This window comes from Ostrea edulis, chromosome 7 (genome assembly GCF_947568905.1).
Source record: "Ostrea edulis chromosome 7, xbOstEdul1.1, whole genome shotgun sequence".
In the NCBI taxonomy this organism is placed as follows: Eukaryota; Metazoa; Mollusca; class Bivalvia; order Ostreida; family Ostreidae; genus Ostrea; species Ostrea edulis.
In genome coordinates, this window is record NC_079170.1 from 78,422,418 (window position 1) to 78,439,544 (window position 17,127).

General features: G+C 36.2%; 2 protein-coding genes and 1 long non-coding RNA gene across 3 annotated transcripts; 1 reads left to right on the forward strand and 2 right to left on the reverse strand.

Annotated features, from left to right (window-relative positions):
* The first annotated feature begins 698 nt into the window (after positions 1–698).
* On the forward strand, positions 699–12,071 carry LOC125655602 (uncharacterized). Its single transcript, XM_048885940.2, has 3 exons — positions 699–800; positions 1,208–3,633; positions 7,376–12,071. Exons 2-3 carry the CDS (start codon positions 1,228–1,230, stop codon positions 8,969–8,971), a joined length of 4,002 nt encoding a protein of 1,333 aa, XP_048741897.2. The 5' UTR covers positions 699–800; positions 1,208–1,227; the 3' UTR covers positions 8,972–12,071.
* Positions 4,145–6,021, reverse strand: LOC130048550 (uncharacterized). Its single transcript, XR_008797334.1, has 2 exons — positions 4,658–6,021; positions 4,145–4,236 (listed from the first exon to the last, which is right to left on the reverse strand). It is a non-coding gene; the product is annotated as an uncharacterized LOC130048550 (long non-coding RNA).
* A 1,781-nt stretch (positions 12,072–13,852) lies between the features above and the next one.
* Positions 13,853–15,157, reverse strand: LOC125656270 (G-protein coupled receptor Mth-like). The gene has a single exon (XM_048886888.2). It carries the CDS (start codon positions 15,155–15,157, stop codon positions 13,853–13,855), a length of 1,305 nt encoding a protein of 434 aa, XP_048742845.2.
* Between the last annotated feature and the right edge of the window lie 1,970 nt (positions 15,158–17,127).

The window sequence follows — 17,127 nt, forward strand, 5'->3', positions numbered from 1 at the left end:
AGGTGATGTTACAGGGGTTTCAAAAATCTCGTTTAAAGTCAGCATTTCGTAAATTCTGTGGTCGTTATAACAATGTAATTTACTAATTCAAGCTGTCATTGGGTGAGATGCTGTCTGACGTGTTTTTTTAAGGAATTGGTATGCCGTTCTTTAAACACTGGTTTGGACTATGGCGTAATCCGTTCACCATATCAAGATTGTAGGGCTCGTGGCGGGTGTGATCAGTAGACAGGGGATGCTCACTTTTCCTACGCACCAAATCCCACCTCTGGTATGTCCAAGGGTCCGTGTTTGCCCTTATCTTATTTTTGTAGTCTTTATAGGATACTGTTCGTTATCTCCACCTTTTCACGTTATAGTTACGAAACACAAAGTCGCCGTTACTTATCAGCATCACTCCATTCGATACAGTGCTTTTTCATGGATTATCAGACTAGCCTACATATACAATACACTAAATCGACAAATCTGTATGTAATTTACCAAATTCAGTAATGCCTATTATCTCTATTATATGATTTATTTCAGAAAGCAAATGAACATTTACCAGGATATCACTGCATACTCTGATAACAAATGACAATTGTCTATATAGTTGTGAGAATATAATTAGATGATTCCAGTTTACAATTATATAATATGACATCAAATTGCACCAATGAATTCAGCACTGTGTTTATGCAATGCCCCATACACAATCAACTACTCACCATCATCACGTTTATAGGAAACTGCACACGGCACTTTGTTTTTAAGCGGACAGTTTTGTGTTATCAATCCTCTCGGAGTACACCGAAAATGTAAGTTAACATCAATTGTATTGAATCAAAAACGCTTGGTTATTTCACTATTTGGTAAAAAGTAACAAGGTTTGAAGATATGCATTAATACATACGACAATAGCAGGAGTGTTGCGTCTTTGAAAATGTAAAATAAAGTAATTAATCAACTGGTGAAATTTCCATCTTGTATAGATTAACAAAATTAAACAGACCGTGTCTTAATATAGAAAGTTTAAACTGATCCTAAAACGTTTTTTGCTTCAAATGAAGGAATGTAACGTATCATCCAACTCTTATTGCAGACAAAGTTAAAAATTCGTAAACTGTATGAATAAAAAATTTCAACAAGTTGATAAGTTTTTATTTCCACATTTTATATCAAATGTTGTTCAGAATATGACATCCTAATGAATGACTAACTGTAGTTACAGATTTGTAAAGGAAGATGACCGTGATCTGGTATCTGCTAACCCTTTTGATTGCCATTAACCAGGATACACAGGCAAGGAACTACAAAAACAACAATTTGATGTTGCCGAACGATTTTCTATTCAACATATCGCAAATAGTTTTACAAAGCGTTCTTTTTTGTGGACCTAATATTATCTGCGACAAATCTTTGCTCACTTTGTTGGACATTCCAAACATATCGAAATCTGACAGCACTCGGTGTGGCAAATGTTTCTGCAATGACAATTGTGTATTTCGTCAAAATTGTTGTCCCGATATCTTCTTCAAACATGGGCTACCAGAATGCAAGAATGTAAAAGTGTTATCGAAGGGACCTTTGTTAGATAAAAGAGATACTATCAAAGAAGTGGTGGCTTCTTGTCCAATTGGAACAGACCTAACTTTATCAGGGAAGTGTACAGAGGATCGATTTGATGTAGACGCCCTTCTTCATCCTCCAGTAGCTAGTGACGTAACAATGGTTTCATACAGAAATAAGTACTGCGCAATATGCAATAAAGCAACTTACTGGAAAGAATGGAGTGTGAAGTTTCAATGCAAAACAATAACAGATTTCAACTTCCTTTCATCTTACCAAGAAATGATAGACCTGGCATATGAAAAAGAATGTAGCATAATACCTAGTACCACAGCGCCGCTTTCAGATTGTGACTTTGATTTAAATGGGAAGATTACATCCTGTAATGTTACAGAGTCATGGCATAATTATGATGAGCAGGTAAAACAAGCATGCCTTAGCACTTATGTTCATCCAATGGGCATTTTCAAAAACATTTTCTGTGCCATATGTAATCCACCTAAATTTCATGAGGAATTCCTGGTTGACGAGTGTGAAAACACCACCAGCGTAAACAAAACGGCATGCACAATTCTTCCATTTCTAGAAGCTTCGTTTCCATACAAGAATTACTTTTGCTTTGCTTGCAAACAAAGTTTTAACAATACCGTAATTTTTGCTGACGTTGATGTTGAATGGACATCCGAAAGTTATAACAAGAACTATGAATATCCATTCCAATTCACAATATCATTTGCTTATAATTATACTAGTTTAAATAACTATATCGATCAATACTTCAGGACGTCCAATGCAGATCACAAGACCTTGCCACTGTTTACAGAGCATTACAAACATAAAACAGATCAGGTAGAGTGTTCACCGAAATCTGATAACATGCTCCCCCCAATGGGACAAGGCAACTTCCATGCCCCACGGTTCCCACCATTTCTAAGACCTTCCCTCTCATACATGAAAGATCCATCCTCAATTATTGGAGTCCCTCCAACCAACATAACCAATCTAATTCGAAAGAGTTTTGCGTTCTCGCGATATGGTGCCTGCACACCAGGATTATTGCCAAACTACACCATGCCTCTGCAGAAACAATGCTCCTGTACTGTGGGATGTAGGTCAGATTGTTGCGACGATTTTGCCTTAAAAGTTCCTTGGACTTGTATTGATGATCGTTACCATAGAGATGGGAATAGCAATGATTATTTAGCGATTGGAGGATGCATCGACGACAAGGACTTAGATGATTTGTGCACGAGGAATGTCACCTCACAAATATATCACATGTTTCCTTTGACATCAAACACTGGATACAAAGAAACATATGTAAACGTGTTCTGTTATTTGTGTAACAAAAACTTTAACCATAAAAAGCAAACTACCATCACTGGAAACTTTACACAAGAAATTGAACTTTGGCCATTGAACGTTGAGTGCAAAACATTTATAAATTACAGAAATTTTCATTCATTACAAAATCTGATTGCATATTTTAACAGGAGGTCGTGTGTGCTGAAATTTTTACCCCACACCAGTGCTTCTAAATGCAGTGATGCCTGTTACGAAGATGATGTTAACGCTGTCATAAGATGTAATGTATCCGGAACTTGGGATAATTTTGACAAAGACGTCATTAAAGCGTGTGAGAATATGGGAACATACATATTTCCACCTATCGAAGTCGACAATATTGTTTATAAAAACAAATTTTGCAAGATCTGCAATCCCTTTCAAGCAACTCCATTGCGTAACAACTGCAGTAGCGTTCCGGAAGACTCGAACGCTAATGTTGTGAAAGCATGTCAAGAATTCCCGATCATCAATGCTTGTTTTCCGTTTGAGAATGTGTTCTGCGAAATGTGTATGAATAATATCTCTGAGTCTCAATGTTATCAAGAAGTAAAGATCAAAGAAGATAGTAGAACAGGTTTTTCAGGACCGATCCCATCCGTTCCTCCCCCTATCACCCAGAATTTTTGGACGTTCAGATCATCGTTCAGTCTAAGATCCTATGATACTCCGTCAATTGTCAATGAAGAGAAAAAACTTGCAACATGTCAACATACCCAGATACTCAACGAGTTTGAGGTAAACGTCGGTGTTCACAATCATCATCATCATCATCATAATCATCATCATTCCGTTGGTTCAATGTCTAATCGTAACCGGGAGGTCTTGAGATCGAGTCCCACTTGACCGCCGCGGTGGTCTAGAGTTAGATCGTTCGCCCCGCATGTGGAAGGTCGGGATTTGAATCACCGCCTCGACAGATCTAAGTCATTAAAACAGGTAATGACAGTTCCATCGCCAAACAGTCGGCTTCAGGTGTGAATGTCACGGGTGTTCGGTGATGACCTTAAAAATGGATGTCCCGTGTCACAGTAGGTGTGACATGCTAAAGAACCCTCACTGCTCAATGGCCGTAAGCGCCGAGCATAGGCCTAAATTTAAAGCCCTTCACCGGTACTAGTAGCTTCTCCATATGACTGAAAGAATTCTGGAGAGGGATGCTATATAAGATACAATTAATCGAGACCCACCCGTGCCATGTCAAACATTGTCGCAGGATGGCCGCCAGGCATTAAACTATGAAGACGAGTTTTAAGGTTTATACTGTTTTAATACACTCAAGCTATACACAAATGTTCATCCTTTACCGTTTTTCAAATAGGAGTCAAATGAAGAAGGGATCTGTAACGATAAAATTTGTAAAAACAGTTTAGATACAGATATACTGTTACAGTACACATACAACACTTACTTTACTTCACTTTACACAGACTACATTTTGCTGCAGGCACATTTTACACATTGCATTTTACTGCATACTTCACTATACTATACTATACTGAATAGCATTTTACTGCATATACACATTACACACTGCATTTTGCTGCATATACACTTTACATGCTGCATTTTACTGCATATACACTCTACATTTACGTTTAGGTAAATACATATACATTTGAAATAAAATATCATATGAATGTATTGTATACTCATAAGAACTATCACAGTAAATTCTAATATAAATTGTAAAGAACTTTGTACGTTGGCCATTTTAGGAATAAATGTGGAATAAAACTATTGAAGTAATGAGTAAACTTACCTCAGAAGTAGTGGACTCTGGTCACAAGGTATCAAAACTTGATGACTATTACTAGATAAAATACATGAATATCAATGCGAATAAACACGTCCGCACCCGGCAATTGCTACACCCAAACTAACTGCACGGGATTTAAATGTACAAGCATAGCTGGTGAACGATTCGCATACTATGGAAACACATTGAGGTATTTAATTATTTAACTTGAGAAAGATCCTAACATCTATGGAGCTATAATCGGGAAATATATACATTAATTGTGACAAACATAACTTGTTAAAATAGGTAGTGATTGCTTCATAGCCAAACGCCCGGCATCTAGAAGTGAGAATCAAGTGTCTTTTGAATATGACCTTAAAACGGATATCCCGTGTCGCGCCAAGCGTTGGCACAATAGGGATCCCTCACTGCTACAACCATGAGCGCTAAATATAGGTCTAAATATATGGTACTTCACCTACAGCTGGTGACGTTTCAATCTGAGTGGAAAATTCCCGACAAGACGTAAAGCAATCAAATCAATCAATTTCTAACCCATTAGTTTCCTGACAGCAGGTCATTATTTTAAGCCTTACATGGTGTCAAACGTAAGACGTAATTAGGTAGCGGTTGCTCCTACGGAAAACCCTCAGCATACAGATGTGAGAAGCATGTGTATTTAGGAAAATATCTTAGAAATCGAAATACTGTTTCAAAGCAGGGATCAGCACAAAAAAGAACTATCACTGCAATGAGAGTCATGGAGAGGTCTATATTTGTTAAACTTCACCTTTAGCTCTTGACGTCTCGATATGCAAAATTCTTGAAGAGACGAAATAAAAACCAATGATCAAAGATCAATTATAGATTATGCGTTATAACATGCATATGACAATGGTTCAAATAACCCATTCATAATAAGAAAGTAGATTGTAGCTATTTATTTGATATTCAGGACCGGTTTCGGCAGCTCAGTGGTAGATCATTTGTTTTGTAACCAGGATGCTATGAGTTCGAGCCCCCACTCATGCAATGTCCACTTCAAATCTAAAACTATAGGAGTTATGATCACTGTTCGTTATCTTCACCTTTCACGTAAACAAAGACGGTGATTTCACCTTTGCCAACAATTGGCATTTCAAATAGAGAAATACTGATAGTTCGGATATGACCTCATGAACAGAGGTCCCGAGTCGCAACAGGCCTTAGTACGGTAGAGAACAGGGTAGTTGTATTGTGAAGAAAATGTATAGCTTATTCTAAATAGTACGCTTCGGGTTCAATATTTCAAAGGAAGTCGCACGTGGTGGGATTGAAATAGGAATATTCTAATATATAAATAGGCATTTGGGGCATGGGCCATGCAACACACCCCCTAACATGGGATCGACACACCTTTTTTCATTACTTTTGAATTGTAAATATACATTAAGGATTATCTAAAAATAGTCTCGGTTACATGCAAAGTGAAGATAACGAACAGTGATCAATTTTATAACTCCTACAAGCAATACAAAATAGATAGTTAGGCAAACGCGGACCCCTGGACACACGAGAGGTGGGATCAGGTGCATATGAGGAGTAAGCATCCCCATATTAGTAAAAATCAAGTTTTTAGCGAAAAATAATAGCATTCACTGCCAAAGAGATCCTTACTAATACCCAACAGAGATGAAAAACTTTAATGTACATATACAAAATATAAGTAAAAAGAAAGTAGATGTGTTGATCCCTGATAAAAGAAATAATTAGGTGGGAATGAAGTTGGAATTGCATAATCCATACCCTAAGGCTTGTGGTTTAACATGGGTTTATTATAACTGTACGTCAATGTATAATCAAAATCCATTCACTTATATTACAAATACTGGCCACTGTATCGGGAATTTTATCACACCCTTCCGAATATATGAAGTACAAACTAGAGTCTTGTATGCACGGTTTCGATTAATATGGCATTTGGAGAAATTGTACTGAAGGAGCGAATGGGGAGGGGGTTCTGGCTTCAAGTGGGCCCCGGCAAGAATTAAGGTAAATATATTGAAAAAATATTATTTCAACAATTTGAGTATGAATTATATACATTGATAAAAGTCTGACGTGTGATTAACATGAAACACTAGGGAGGGACTCTCATTTATTTATTTATTTAGCAAATAAATATTTGTCATAAAAGTGGAAACCACTGTATGATGTATCCTCTCACCTAAAATTATGACTTCTCTTATAAATATAAACAATTTAAGGCAATATATATATATATATATATATATATATATATATATATATATATATATATATAGCTAAAATATAAAAAGTATCATTAGTTTGTTGACTTTGGAAAAATTTAGTGTGTGAAACATATTGCGAACTTTTGATTGGGCTCGATATTCGAGTTAGGTATTTCCGTTAAAAAAAAAAAAAAACAAGCGATAAAGCTCAAAAGTAATGAAAATCAAGTTCATTTGAGTGTTTATTACCGCATCATTTCACTGGAAAACATTGACCTTTATTGACGAGCGGGCGCGCCGACGCACCGAATACAACTAGCCAAAGAACACTCACGGCTATGACACTTAGCGATAATCATAGGTCAAAATTTGTGATACTTAACCTGCAGCTAATGATTTCTGAACATGAATAATATTTCTCGGAGGGAAGTAAAACTAACAAACAGAACCCTCCAAAAGCTAGTTATTGTTCTACTTCACTAAAACCTTTCTTCTCCTTTCTTTGTAGCAAACGTGCTGGAATTTGACATGCTTTCCTGGCAAGCTACTTCAAAATGAAACCTGTGTCTCACTGTTGCCAATGACATCAAATTTACGGTATACGCTTGCCGTAAAGATTAAGTTGTCTACTTTTATTATGATTAATGCAACCGTCCAAGAGTCTATGGAAGGAATGAAAGAATACGTAACGACAAAAATGAAACAACTACTCCGTACCGATTTTTTCATAGAAGATATCACATTAATGAGCTCAGTAAGCTGTGATGACATGTTTTTTAATGTTAGTGAGGTGTATTTGTACTTAGTGATTTTCATTGATAAGAATGTTTATCGTGATCAATTGGAGCAGAAATTGATTGACTTCACAGAATCGTCTTTTATCTGGAATCTGTCAAATAATTCAGCGTTGATTGGAAATACCATCGAGTTAAACATACAGATTTCCAGAATTGTACAGCCTGTTTTGAAGTCCACCCTCATGTCGAATTTAAAGAGGACGAACCACTGTTTTGTTGCAAATGTCGAAGAAGACTACCTGGCTTCCATGTTTGCAAATGTGATTGTGAGCCCCTTATTAACTTGTCCACAAGTTCTTCTAAAAGAAAACGAAACTGAACTCGATTGGGAAAACACCCTAACAGAAAATACTTTCTTGAGTTTGGCGCCGTCCTTTCATCACACTTCAGATAATGATGGAATTCGAGTATGTGCTGGGAGCATATCCTATATCAAGGAACTAAAATCAAAAGAATTAGATGACAACTTTTCATCTCTGACAATCGTTACTTTGATTTGCATTATCGTTTCTTTGCTTTGCTTGATTCTAACCCTGATAACGTATTGCATGTTTCCCAGTCTGAGGACCCTTCCAGGAATTAACAATATGTTTTTGGTAGCATCTCTCTTTTTGGCACAATTCCTTATGATTGTCAGACCCTATTTCCATTCATCATCTCTGGTTGCAGCCTCTGTTCTTTCGCATTTTTCTTGGCTGTCAACGTTTCTATGGTTACAGGTCTGTTCTTTTCATATGTTTCGTGTCTTCAATGCCAAAGGTCGATCAAAATTTCTGGGAGGGAAAGGGAGAAAGCTGATAGTCCAATACGTTTTGTATGCTTTTGGTGTTTCTCTTTTTATTGTTACCTCTAACGTTTCTATTTCATTGATAGTTACTAATGGTGAAAACACAGGATACGACAAAATGTCAACTTTAATGACATACAAAATTGCATTTATTACAACTCTCGTAACCCCCATAGCTTTTGTTTCTGTGACAAATATCATATTTTATACCTTCACTGCATATAACATTTATTCTTCACCAAAAATTGAAAACACAACCGGAAATAGGATTCACTTCGGCGTGTATGTGAAGTTGTTTACCCTGACTGGTTTGTCCTGGGTTTTACAAATGGTGGACATGTTTTTGGAGTTGTCAGCTTTCTCGTATTTTGTTGCCATTCTCAACGGCTTGCAAGGCCTGTTTATCTTTGTCAGTTATGTTTGTAACAGACGGGTATGGAAGCTGTATGTGACATCATGTTGTACAGGTACAGTGTACAAGTTTGTCTCTAGTTCTAAAACAGACACTACCACTATATAAGCCTTACTGAAATGATTGGACTTTGTTGAAATGTTGAAATCGCGATACTCATAATTAATAAAATTTTGGAAACCATTGCAAATAATTATAATATAAGAAAAACCATATAATTTATCGGAAAAAAAATAAATGAAAAACCACGAAAAAATGTCATGTTGGATTCCTACTTTCAGTGTTCTCTTCTCGTGGTTGAATTCTTATAATTATAGATAGAATTGACGGTAGTACCGGTGTTACTGGTGCAGTGTTTTTGTTCTAAACTGGAAAAACTGTATCTATATAAGGCAAAACGACTGTCGATAACATTATAATGATTTAAAAAATATTGTCAACGAAATTATTAAAAATGAAAATTAAATTTCATTTTCTGATTGAAAGTATCATCAAACGTTGCTATTGCGACATGTAATGCCATATCTTGTTGTTTTGACCTGTGGCTTTATCATTGAATGTCGCAATGGCACTGCAAGTAGATAAATTTTATCATTAGGGGGATTGTCTACGTTATATTGTTAACGGTTTATACTGTAGACCGTTATTGCGATAATTTGTATCATTAAGTGTTGGAACTGCACCCCTTAATGATGTCTGCATCATTAAGGCTAATTGTTGCATTAGCGGTTTCTAAACGTCTATTATTTTTAAAATTAGAATTATTTAAACCGATGATAATAATGTTCTCAATATATTCAACAATCTTAATTATATTTATGGATTCCCTTTGGTATTCTACCGTGAAACAGCTATCATTTGTCAAATTAGAATAGAATAATTTCAACCTGTTTGTTTCCGTAATAAATACTGGAGATATGCGGATTGTCTTTCATATTCCTGTTCCAGCTCACCAGGCATCGCCGACAGATGAATCGGCTGCATGTTTTTATTCCCGCCAGATTCACCTCGGCGGTCGTTAACTGATGATATCAACATCTAACGATTGTTTATTGAACTCAGCAATTATAGCGACTGTCTTTACCGAACGGGTGAAAAATTCTCGAGCGGGATGTTTAACAATATATCATAATCAATTAATCAATCAACAAGTCATTCAGTTTTATGACACCCACAGCCATACACTAGTCGAAATCTGAACTGGACGATTCAAATTTTCGATGTTTTATGATATCCATCCTTACTTGTAGCTGAAAAAATAAAGTATCACAATTCCATAAATCACCTGAAATCATTTGATTAGATCTGGGAAAAAATACTCAGTCGGAAACGTTTTATGCTCCATGACAAGGGCGCATAAGAGGAAAAGTCTTAGGAATGTACAAAATTACAATGAATACGTTCATTTTGGCTTGGTATATATCAATTCAATGACATATTCTATAAACATTTAAAACATTTCATTTCCTTTGCTTTCCTTTCACTTTAACTGGTGCATGGAAAATACAAATCCTTCATCCATGCAATCAATATTGTGATATGGTCTAAAGGTAGGGGATTTATTGTAATTAACAGATACGATATAGCTTTAAAAATACGACCTAGCGAATCAGATGGTTATCCAGTTATTAAACTAATTACAGGAGGGACGGGACTCAGATAGAGGAACCCTGCTATCCGGCACCATTAATCTATGTACATTCTGCAGTACTGTACAAATTGGTTTTTAGTTCACCTTAGGTGTAAGCTCAAGTGAGCTTTTCAGATCACCCGTTGTCCTTCGACTGTCCGTCTGTCTATAACCTTATCACATTTTCGACATCTTCTCCAGAACCAAATGCACTAGGCCATTTTCACCTAAACTTGGCAAAACACATCCTTGAGTGTAGGGAATTGACGTTTGTTCAAATTAAGGGCCATGTCCACTTGAAAGTAGAGATAATCGCGAAAATACAAAAATAGGGTGGGGTCAATTACCATCTTTTGCACGGTGAAAGAAAGGGGAAATATTTAAAAATCTTCTCAAGAACCACTGGGGTAGAAAAGTTTACATTTACATGAAAGCATCCTAACATAGTGCAGATTCAGGTTTGTTAAAATATGGCCCCGGGGAAAGGATGGATCACGTTTGGTGCTCAGTTTTACAAATATATTAGAAAATATAAAAAAAGTCTTCTTCAGAACCACAGGGCCAGACAAGTTTATATTTATGTTAAAGCTTCCAGACATAGTGCAGATGCAAGTTTCTTAAGATAATGGCCCCCGAATGTAGGGTGGGGTCGCAATAGAGAATAAAAGTTTTACATACCAATATAAAAGGAAAATGTTCAAATATCTTCATCTCAAGAACCAATGGATCAATTTTGTTTTTACATTTACACGAAAGCCTTCTGACATAGTGCATATGCAAGTGTGTTAAAACCATAATGGGAAAATATTGTCCTTGAGAACCACTAGGCCAGGAAACTTCAAATTTACATACCAAATTTCTGACATAGTGCAGAATTAAGTTTGTTAAAATGACATGGCCTCCAGGCGTAGGATGGGGCCACAATAGTCCATCAAAGTTTATATAAGTTTATATAGGGAAACTCATCACACCATTTTCTCAAGAAACGCTGGGCCAGAATAGCTCGAATTAGAGTTTGTAAAGATCATGGCCCCTGAGGATAGGGTTGGGCCACAATGGGGGATCAACGTTTTACATACAAGTATTAAGGGGAAACCTTTAAAAATGTTCGTTTCAAAAATCACGCTGCCAGAAGAGTGGACATTTAGAAGAAAGCTTCCTGACATAGAGTAGGTTCAAGTTTGTGCAAGTCATTGTCCCCGGGGGTAGGGTGTGTCCACAATAGGCGATCGATCGAAGTGTTATATGCTGATATATAGGGAAAATGTTTAAAAATATCTCTTGAACGATTTAAACTAGGGCTTTCATATTTTGTATAAACATTCTTTATGGAAAGACCTTTCATGTGATTGAATTGTTTGTGATCTTGTGACATTAACCTGGAGTTTAACCTACTTTTTATAAAACTTTGACCTATTCAATATCTCGACTTTAGATCTTTCTTATTTTGTATGTATAGTTCTTATTCACTCCACTTTTCATATTATATACATTTTTTTTATTTTACTCTGTAATTGAATGTGTATTATGCTGATGAGCCGTGAGACTTAAAATCAATAAACAATACAATATTTCTTATGACATGACAGTTCATTTCATATCACGAAGTCACGAAGATGTTTGGCCTTGTGACCTTGAATTCGGAGTTTGATATACTTTTAAAACATTATCTATTAAATAAATACGGAACTATTTTGTATATGCATTACTTTGTCTTGTAAAGTTTGACCTTTTGACCTTGACCTGGGAGTTGAACCCGCTTTTAAAAAAACCCAACTGATCTATTCAATATATCCAGAACTATTTAAGATACATATTCCATATTATTTTGTCTATAAATTTCTAGTAACCTTTGACATGTGGCATTGAGATTTTACATACGCCTGAGAAAATGTAATCTATCAAAAATTTTCAGAACTATTCAAGGGTAGGGCTTTCATATTTTATATATAGATTATTGATGACAGGATGGCCTTGTGGTACAATCATATTTGATCTTGTTACCTTGTCCTACTTTCGTTAAAAATCTGACCTAATTAATATCTCCCGAGCCGGTCAACAGGGATGATTACTCCTCCTAGGCACCTGATCCCACTTCTGGTATATACAGAAGTTCGTGTTTGCCCAACTTTCTACATGTATTTTATATTGCTTATAGGAGTTATATTCACCTTTCATTGGATATTACTACAGTGGATGCATAGAGTCCATTACCTGGTTTGTTTTATAATGTTCTGCCACCTTTCCAGAAGTGTCTGAAGAAAACGCAAGTATAGTCTCCGTTGGAGTTGGGTGCGTTCGAATGTGTCGATCTAACATGTGTTCCATTAGTGAGAGAGCGGTAAAGCGTGGATCTTGTATCCTCATAAAAACGTACACGATATCATCGTTGCAGTTTGTCGCAATTACTTGAGTTTAACGTCATGTTGATGACGATTAAGGATATTCCCACTGTAACGTGACGCAGCTGATGCCACATGAGCGAAAATGGTTCATTCGTAGATTCTGTTTCCCCGGTGTATCATCTGGATTTTTATGCAGTTACAAACCAGTTGCACAAATGCTGCAATCTCATGAACCGAACCTGACGAGGCCTCTTTACCTCCGGCGGTAGACCGTTGTACCAAACAATATAAATCGTATGTAGAGACGAAGCATTGCACTTTTGTGGACATTCGCAAATCTTGCCACAGTCTTTTTGGGTGTTTCAAGCTAACAGTAACTGAACTGCCCTGTTGCTTAAATCGTTTAGTATCCTAGACATTCTTTACTCAATGTAAGGACGAAATTTCAATATTGCACTATTCCTATATGTGATATAACACATGTGAGACGTGTGGAATGCTGTTGCGTATATCCATGGAATGCATTGCTGTTTCGTGAATTTGTGTATTACTCATATTGAACACGTCAATACATGATATAGTTTATTTTCTTTTATTGGGAATTAGGAAATATCTAAAGAATTGTACAATATAAACCAAGTTCTACCCTTGAAAGATACAACAATTATACCGTCAAAGTACATAAGAAAAGCCCATTTTCCTTAACTCCTCCTACTTTCTAACATGATGAACCAATACTAAGATAATAAGAGAAGTGCAATGTAAGTTAAAAACACAATCAATATAAAGTTCTCCACACAGGATATATCTAATTCAACAATAAAAATTTCAAAACGACTGAAATCTCAAAACATCAATTAAATCATCAACAACACGTGGAATATCCTTGATTGAGAAGCAATAGATGCATACAATATTACGAGAATTTATAGATGTGTGCATGACAAGCATTCAGGACAATCGCCATCAACTAAAAATATATAAACAGCTCAAAATTTGATTTCTTACAGCGAGTTATATGTTCGTCGTGTTTGTTTTCGAACTCACGTTTGGGATATTCCAATCGGAGGGCGTCTTGAAGCACGCTTTAAGATACATCCTCCAAACTCGCCCATTACATACATAACTGATCATTAGAAACAAACCCTGTAAGCCGTTGAGGATAGCAACAAGATACGAGAAAATAGACATCTCCAGAAATGTATCTATTATCTGTAGAATCCAAGAAAGCCCCGTCAAGGTAAACAACTTCATATACACACCAAAATGAACCTTACTTCCGGTTGTCGACTCTATTTTTGGGGTAGAATATATTTTATACGCAGTGAAAATGTAAAACACGATATTTGTCACGCAAACAAGTGATAACGGGGCTATTAGAGTGGCAATGAATGCGAATGAATACGTCATCAAAGCGGATGTTTTATCATATCCCGTATTTTCTCCAATCGTGACGATCAACGTGATGGCGATATTAGTCAGAACTATAACTGCAGAAATGCCGTATGCGTAAACTGAATATTGAACAAGAATTTTTCTACTTTGCAGTCCATTGAATTCAGATTGACCTTTTGCACTGAAGACACGAAACATATGAAAGGAACAGACTTGAAGCCAAAGAAACGTGGAGAGCCAAGAAAAATGCGACAATGCGGAAACTATGGATAACCATTTTGATCGGAAAGAGGGTCTTATTATCATGAGCAACTGCGCTAAAAACAGAGAAACGACCAGACACATGTTATTCATTCCAGGCAGGGTTCTAAGACTTGAGAACATACAGTATGTCACAAATGTTATGATCAAGCAGATTAAAGAAATGATGATGCAAACGAGGGTTAGGATTGATAACGGTGACAGGTCGTTTTTTGATGCCGTCCCTTTGTTTGTGTAGAATGGTATTTCTTTTGCGCACACCCGTACCCCACCATTGTCGGCCGAGGCAAAGTGATGAGGAGAAATACTGAAACCTAGGAAAGAATATTTCGTTGCTATGTTTGTCCACCCCACCCCAAAGTCACCGTCCTTCACAATAACTTGTTTGCATGTCAACAACGGGTTTACCAACACATTTCTGTAGACTGCCGGACCGTGGCTCAGGTTTTCTTCCAGAACAAAGCAGTGGGTCTTTTTGTCAAGTTTCCACAAAAACGAAGGCAAGAATAAGGATTGCAGACTTCTTGAAACCCTGATGTTCATAATAGATCCATTCCAATCTTGTGCTAACATATCTGACAAATTCCAATCAACACGACTGTCAGTGAAACTGAGTAGTTTATGTTCCATCTCATCTCTATTAACAGTGTCATTTATGAACATTTTTAAGTACAACAACACTTCTCCATTCTTCGAAAATGCATCACTGCAGCCGATTCTACTCATTGATATGAAATCCTCAACAAAGACATAAGTGTTGAATAGGGTATGGATATTATGGGAAATGTAATCCCGTATTTTGGTTATTGATTCTTTAACCGTTGCGTTAATTAGTGCAAGATTAATAAACTCCAGCTTCAAGGCCAAAGTATAACGTAAATTAGACGACTCCATTAGGAAAGATACGCAGGTGTCATTTCGCAGGAGCTTCCCAGGAAAGCATGTCAAATTTTTGCAAGTATTCTGTAAATAAATGAAAGTGAAAAACAAAATTAAAATTTTCATGATAACGGTAAGCATTGAAATCAAAGTGTTAGATGTAAAACTTATACGGTACCAATTCTGTTGCACCAGATGCGCATTTCGACAAATAATGTCTCTTCAGTGATGCTCAACCGAAATGTTTGAAATCCGAAATAACTATGAAGTTTTAGAGCTAAATATAGCCAAAAACAGCGTGCCAAAAAATGGAGCCAAATTCGTCTAAGGATAAGAGCTATGCATGAGGGAGATAATCCATAATTTTGAAATGAATTTCTAAATTTTTTAAGAGCAATTTAATATACATCCGTATTTTCAAGCTAGTAACGATATATTCTCTTTCATCGCTATCGAGTTTCGAAAATGTCTGTCAGTGTAATCAAGTGTAATCGTTCTGATTTTCTGATTTAATGAATATTCACTGAGCAGATCTAGTGAATCAGAGGACAACTTACTTGTACTTCAGAACACTTTATTTTTGCATTTTATCCGCTAGCAGCTATTTGAATGTAAACATAACCACTTGTTTCATTTATGACAAACATAATTTTTTTTAGAGTAATGCGTCTTGTTATCATAGACAATAGTGAGGTCTATATTTGCTATTCCTATGTCATCTGTAATCATGCAACTGGTGCCTATGAAGTTTATTTGTAAGCTATGCTTGTGTAGCATATAATCAGTCTATATAATGTCTGATAAAACAAACGTTTATGTATGTTTAATGATTTCATTAAACACCCTGATCTTTTCCTGTGTGTTTATGTTATTGTTAGAATATAAGAACTACCTACCTGATAATCATCAAAGATCTGGTATTCCTTGCATTTTATGTTTGGCTCGTTAATAACAGTGTCGGAAGTGTCATATGCTGAAAAGGTGAAAGTTGATCTGAAAGTCCCATAATAAGGAAACTCAGGATAGAAGGGATCCACAATAACTTTAGAATAAGTGTTAGCATCTAATTCTTCATAACAGTACGATTCAATGCCATCATTATGACACATTTCACAAAACACATTTTTGTATGGATGGCAAACGTTTATGCTCGGAAATTCGTTACACGCTTGATTAATATTTGAACGTAGAGGGAAATCACCATAGCAGTTGTCTGCGAAATTTCCTTTGAAAGGATTACAAATTGTACAAAATTTATTTTTGTAAATGGTGTTATCCAGCTTGATTCGGGGAAATCGAAATGAATCCGAATTTTCACATGCATATAGGATTTCTTCATTAAACGTGAACCAAGTTCCAGATTTGTTACATTTTTCAACTATTTCAGTTTGGTCTTCGTTACAATTTTCACTACATCTAGAAGAATTGGCAGGTGGTGAAAATTCCAATACACATGAGATCCGGTTGACATATTCAATCAGACTTTGGAGTGAATGGAAGTTCCTGTGATTTACGTATACAGTACAAAGGACAACCAAAGGCCATACTTCGATTTCTTTCGTAACATATTCAGTGACATTGGCATAATTTCTTTTATTTGTCTTTCTGTTGCACAAATAACAAAAGAAATTAACGTAATTTTCTCTATATCCGTGTTTTGAGGTAACAGGAAATGCCTGAAAAAACTCATAGCTCTTGTCACCGCTGCACAGATGTTCCATGTTTGGATCTTCCATACATCCACCAATCGCCAA

Coding starts and splice junctions, on each gene's coding strand:
- LOC125655602 (XM_048885940.2), top strand. CDS start 1,228: ATGACCGTGATCTGGTATCTGCTAACCCTTTTGATTGCCATTAACCAG. Junction 3,634..7,375: donor AGATACTCAACGAGTTTGAG/GTAAACGTCGGT, acceptor CTTTCTTTGTAG/CAAACGTGCTGGAATTTGAC.
- LOC125656270 (XM_048886888.2), bottom strand. CDS start 15,157: ATGTTCATAAATGACACTGTTAATAGAGATGAGATGGAACATAAACTA.